Raw genomic sequence first — 6,230 nt, 5'->3', positions numbered from 1 at the left:
GCAACTGTACTGAATCTGTAGATCATTTTAAGTAGCATGGCTATTTTAATAAAATTAATCCTTCCAATCTCTAAATATGAGATAACATTCCATTTATTTGTATCTTTTTGAGTTCCATCAATGTCTAATAGTTTTTATCTTCTTGGTTAAATTTAATCCTTTTTTTTTACAGATGATGTTATAAATGAAATTATTTCCTTAAAGCCTGGTAAATGGTCTTTGCTATTACATATATAGTTGTGTATTGATTTTATATCCTGAAATATGTTAAATTAATTTATTCTTTCTAGGGTTTTCTGTACATAAGATCAGGTTACCAGCAAACAGAGATAACTTTATTTCTTCCTTTCACAATTGTATTTCTTTTATTTCCTTTTCTTGCCTAATTTCTCTGGGTAGGTCAATACAGTTTTGAACAGCAATAATCAGAGTAGGCATGCTTGCCTTGTTCCTAATCTTACAGGAAAATATTTCAGCTTTTTCTCATTTACTATACTATTTATTGTGTGTTTATAATATATAGCCTTTATCATGTTGAGGTATATTTCTAGTATTTCTATTTTGTTGTTACAATAAAAGGATGATAAATTTTTACAAATGCCACTTTTATATCTATTGAAATGATTATGGTTCTTATCTTCCATTATGTTTGTTTGATGTGTCACATTTATTGACTTACATCTGTTGAACCATACCTGCTTTTCACAGCTAAATCCAACTTTATCATTTTGTGTGACCCTTTTAAGGTGTCATTTAATTCATTTTGCTAGGATCTTGTTAAAGATTTTTGCATTTGTGGTCATCTAGGCTATTGTCCTGTAATTTTTTATTCTTTTAGTCTAGTATGATTTTGATTTAAGGGTAATGGTGGGCTCTAAATGTTAATTTGGAAGTACTCCCTTTATTTCAGTTTTCTGGAATGTTTTGAAAAGAATTTGTATTAATTCTTCTTTAAAGTTTTGATAGAATGCACTACTGAAGTCATCAAGTCCTGTTCTTTTCAAGGTTGAGAGGTTTTTTATTACTGATTCAATCCACAATTATTATTATTTTGTTCAAGTGTTCTATTTTTCATGATTCAGTCTTGGTTGATTATATATTTCTAAGAGTTTATTCATTTCTCCTAGATAATCTAGTTATTGGCATATAATTGCTTAAAGTAGTCTTTTAGGATCTTTGTATTTCTTTGGTATCAGTAATATTGTCTCCTTTTCCACTTCTGATTTTATTTTAGTATTCTTTACTTAGTCTAGCTTTTAGTTTAAAAATTTACCTTACCAAGAGAACAAGTCTGGGGCCAGAGCTATGGCATAATAGGTTAAGCTTCCACTTGTGACACCAGCATCCCATATGGGTGCCAGTTTGAGTCTCAACTGCTCCACTTCCAATTTATCTCCCTGCTAATGGCCTGGGAAAAGCAGCAAAAGATGCCTCAGTTTCTTGGGCCCTTGAACCCATGTAGGAGACCCAGAGGAGGCTCCTGGACCCTGGCTTTGGCCTGGCCCAGCTCCAGCCATTGTAGCCATTTGGAGAGTGAAGCAGTGGATGAAAGACCTTTCTCTCTGTGTCTCTCCCTCTCTCTGTAACTCTTTCAAATAAATAAATAAATATTGAAAGAAAAAGAGAATATGAGTCCCATTAGTTTTCTTATAATTTCATTTAATTCTACTCTGATATTTATTATTTCTGTCCTTCTGCTAACATTTGGCTTAGAGTATTTTTTATTTTTTTAGTTCTTTAATATATCAAGTTGGGTTGCTCATTAGAGATATTTCTTTCTGCTTACATTGGCATTTATCACTGTAAACTGCCCTTTTAGAACTGCTTTTCCTGTGTCCCCTAAGTCTTAGTAGTTGTGTTCCATTTTCACTTGTTTCATAACATTTTAAATTTATGTTTTGGTTTCATTTTTGATCCAGTGGTTGTTCATGGATCATGCATAGATTACCAAATTTCCTTTCATATAATTTTCATATCACTGTGGTCAGAAAAAATAGTTAGTATGATTTCAACATTTTTAAATATTATAAGATTGTTTTGTGACTGAACATATGATCTCTCCCAAAGAATGATCATTTGTACTTGAAAGGTATGTGTTGTGTTGGATAGAATGTTGTATATTTGTCTGTGGGTTCATTTATTCTATCTCTTTATATTCAATATTTCCTTGTTAATTTTTTTAAAATATTTATTTTTATTTATTTGAAAGAGAGTTACAAAAAGAGGTAGAGACAGCGAGAGAGAGAGGTCTTCCATCCACTGGTTCACACCCCAAATGGCCACAATGGCAAGAGCTGGGCTGATCCAAAGTCAGGAGCCAGGAGCTTCTTCCGGGTCTCCCTTGTGGGTTCAGGGGTGCAAGGACTTGAGTCATCGTCTACTGCTTTCCCAGGCCATAGCAGAGAGCTAGATCAGAAAAGGAGCAGCTGAGACTCAAACCGGCACCCAAATGGGATGCTGGTGCTTCAGGCCAGGGCTTTAACCTGCTGTGCACTGTGCCACAGCACTGACCCCTCTTCATTGATTTTCTGACTGAATGATCTATGCATTGCTGAAAGTGGGGTATCAAAGTCACTGTTACTATATTATTGTCCATTTCTCCCTGTTAATATTTGCTTAGTCTACTTAGGTGGTTGCCATGAGCCCCACATAAAACATTTTATGCTAATAACAACTATCATGGACCACATACAAAAGCTCTACAGTTTAACTTCCCCCGCCTCCACATTTTATAGTTTGGATGTCACTATATATATATATATATATATATATATATATATATATATATCTTTGTATACTGTGTATATATTAGCAAATTCTTATAGCTATAGTAATGTTTAATATTTTGCCTTATAAATTTCATTCTAGAATTAAAAGATTTAAACTTCAGCATTATGGCATTAGAGTACTCTGAATTTACCATATTCTTACCTTTAGAGTGACTTTTATATTTTCATCTATTTTCCTGTTGCTAGTGCCCTTTTATTTCAACTTGAAGAACTGCCTTTAGCATCCTTACAAGAAGATCTGGTGCTAATAAACTCTACCGCTTTTACTTCTCTGGAAAAATTCCTTATCTTTCTTCATTTCTGAAGAACAACTTTTCAGACGAAGAGTTTTTGACTGGGAGGAATATTTTTCTTTCAGTGCTTTAAAGATATAATCCCAGTCTCTCCTGACCCACAAGATTTCTACTAAGAAATCTGTTGGTAACATTCTGAAAATTCCCTTGTACTCATACATAATTAATAATTTTCCCTCTTGCTGCTTTCAAAATTCTTGTCTTGCACCATCGAGAATTTGATTATACTATGTTTCAGTGAAAACCTCTTTATATTTAATCTAGTTGAAGGTCTTTGGGAACTGTGAGTAAGTATGTTCATTTCCATCTCCGTATTTAGGAAATTTCGTAGTTATATCTTTAAGTAAACTTTGTCCATATCTTTTTCTCTGCTCCTTCTCTGACTCCCAAAATACTTGTCTTGATTCACTGAATGGTGTCCCATAAGTTACATAGGCATTCTTCACTATTCTGTCTTTTTCTCTTTCTGTTTCTTGGACTGGTTGTTTCAAATGATATATATTAATCTCACAGGTTCTTTCTTCTGCTTGATAAAGTCTGCTCTTGAAACTCTCCATGGAATTTTCCAATTCAGCTATTATGTCTTCAGCTCCAGAATTTCTCTCTGATTCCTTTTTATAGTTTGTATCTCTATGTTAAATTTTTTATTTTGTTCATATTTTTCTTGTTATCATTTAGTCATCTGTGTGTGTTCTCTGGTAGCTCCCCAAGCTTTTTAAAAATGAGTAACATGAATTCTTTGTAAGGCAGTTTGTAGATCTCCATTTCTTTTTTATAAGATTTATTTATTTATTTGAAAGAGTTACACAGAAAGAGAAGAGGCAAAGAGAGAGAGAGAGAGAGAGAGAGAGGTCTTCCATCCACAAGTTCAAAGGTCAAATAAGTAGTCTTTAATAGAATCAGGGTTGACATGAGGCATTCAGACAATAATATCATGGTGCCTCTCTTTCACTAGATTTCCTTTCCTATAAATGTTGCATGTCCTCAAATTTGGTGTATTTTTTAAGATTTATTTATTTATTTGAAGGCAGAGTTACAGAGAAGCAGGGGCAGAGAAGAGAGGTGGGGGGGAGGGAGAGAGAGGGATCTTCCAGACGCTTATTCCCTCTACAAATGGCTGCAATGGCTGGAGTTCAGCTGATCTGAAGCCAGGATCCAGGAGCTTCTTCCAGCTCTCCTATATGGGTGCAGAGACTCAAGGGCTTGGACCATTTTCTACTGCTCTCCCAGGCCATAGCGGAGATCTGGGTCAGAAATAGTGCAGTCAAGACTTGAACTGGGGGCCGGCACTGTGTTGCAGCAGGTTAATGCCCTGGCCTGAAGCGCCAACATCCCATATGGGTGCTGGTTTGAGACCTGGCTGCTCCACTTCCAATCCAGCTCTCTGCTATGGCCTGGGAGAGCAGTAGAAGATGGCCCAAGTCCTTGGGCCCCTGCACCCACGTGGGAGATCTGAAAGAAGTTCCTGGATCCTGGCTTCATATTGGCCCACCTCTGGCTTTTGCAACCCTTTGGGGAGTGAACCAGCAGATGGAAGATCTCTCTGCCTCTCCCTCTGTCTCTGTGTAACTCTGTCTTTCATTTAAAGTAATAAATCTTTAAAAAAAAATACATCATAAACCAACCCAAGTATCACATTGTACTGTTTTGTATTAAGGCAAAAAGTTTCAAGTAACAAAGTTCCTTGAAGAACCTTGATGTTTCATATTTATTGAGAAAATTAACTTATCTGATTAAAAAAGTATGTGCTAGAACAGAAATAACACCATATTCTGAACTACAGTATCCTTCAAGATAAATAAATGACATTAGTATTACCTTCATTAGAACAGGTTTCTAATTTACTATCACAGAAGCATTTGTTTTTCAAAAGCCATGTACAAATGGACATCAGTTAAAACAGCACAAGCATGATTGCTGCACTTTTGATTTGTGGAGCATTTTTTTTATCACTCAAAAAATTCCAGAACTTTTATTTAAACATAATTGCAGAAGTTCCTATGTCATTAGTCCTCAACTTAGTATAAAAATCTTTGTGAGAAAAACAAGGAATTCTTTTCATCTGTGTCCTGACTCAGGGTTTTTGTCTTCTTTACCTTTAGTCACTGTGTTTCTGTTTAGAGCATAGAGAATCCTCCCATCAGAACAAAGGTCCCAGCATTGCTAAGTCAAATGCCAGATGCTGGCCGCTAAGCAAATACCAGACGGCAGAGTCCACTTAAATGGTTCACTTGCTTAGAGGTCAAATTCGGATCTGATCTGCCTGAAATTCCTTTTAACACTGATTTGTCACAGCAGGTGTCTGACGAGATTTGTCCTCCAAGACCAGAAGCATGTGTTGTGCCATCCAAAAGGCAGAAGTCCTGGACGGGGCTCACCTGATGCAGATCCTTTGGCACAACGGGGAAGAGTCTCTCTACCCAGCAATATGGCTAAGGGACAACTGCCAGTGCTCTGACTGCTACCTGGATTCTGCCAAAGCACGGAAACTTCTCATCGAAGCCCTCGATGTGAACATTGGTATCAAAAGTTTGACATTTGACACAGAAAAGGTAATTATCTCTAAATGATCTCTCTCTTCTCTCCCAGGTTAAATAAAGGGGCTACTATATAATAATGTAAATTGTGATTTTTCATCTGGTCAAATATATATAAATGTTTATGTGTATATATTTAACACTCTTGGCAGGAGTCCTAATTGATCACTAACCAGTCATCATGGAAAGTTTGGGGACCGCAGGTTTAGAAGAAAAAGGATGATCTTGCCAGATTCTGCTTCTTGTGTGCTAATGAGAGCCTTCAGACCTCTGTTGTACCTCTATGGCTTCCAATTAAGAAAAGGAGAGAGACCATTATATTTCCTGATTATCTTAAATAATACGACGAAAGAGAGAGCAGAAGTAAATAAAAGCATAACGTACATATGGACATATCTGCTTTCTGTGTTAAAAGGTTTCCATCGCGTGGCCTGATGACCATTACAGTGAATTTGGTGCTGATTGGCTGAAGAAAAGATGCTTTTCCCAGAAGGCCAGAGCAAAACTCCAAAGAGAACTGTTTCTTCCAGGTAACGCTGCCATGGGCTTCAATACTTCTTAAAACCCTTGTAATAGAATCGTACAGCAAGAAATTTGCTCAGCAATGAGTT

General features: G+C 36.2%; 1 protein-coding gene across 1 annotated transcript in view; it reads left to right on the top strand.

Moving 5' to 3' along the window:
• The first annotated feature begins 5,270 nt into the window (after positions 1 to 5,270).
• The window catches only part of BBOX1 (gamma-butyrobetaine hydroxylase 1), a 57,304-nt gene continuing 56,344 nt past the window's right edge, over positions 5,271 to 6,230 (top strand). The window contains exons 1-2 of the mRNA XM_062198058.1: positions 5,271 to 5,634; positions 6,035 to 6,149. Of these exons, the coding sequence (XP_062054042.1) occupies positions 5,416 to 5,634; positions 6,035 to 6,149 (334 nt within the window). The 5' untranslated portion in view covers positions 5,271 to 5,415. The remainder of the gene's footprint in view (positions 5,635 to 6,034; positions 6,150 to 6,230) is intronic.

Source organism: Lepus europaeus, chromosome 7 (genome assembly GCF_033115175.1).
Source record: "Lepus europaeus isolate LE1 chromosome 7, mLepTim1.pri, whole genome shotgun sequence".
In the NCBI taxonomy this organism is placed as follows: Eukaryota; Metazoa; Chordata; class Mammalia; order Lagomorpha; family Leporidae; genus Lepus; species Lepus europaeus.
This window is presented reverse-complemented; position numbering and strand designations above follow the sequence as displayed.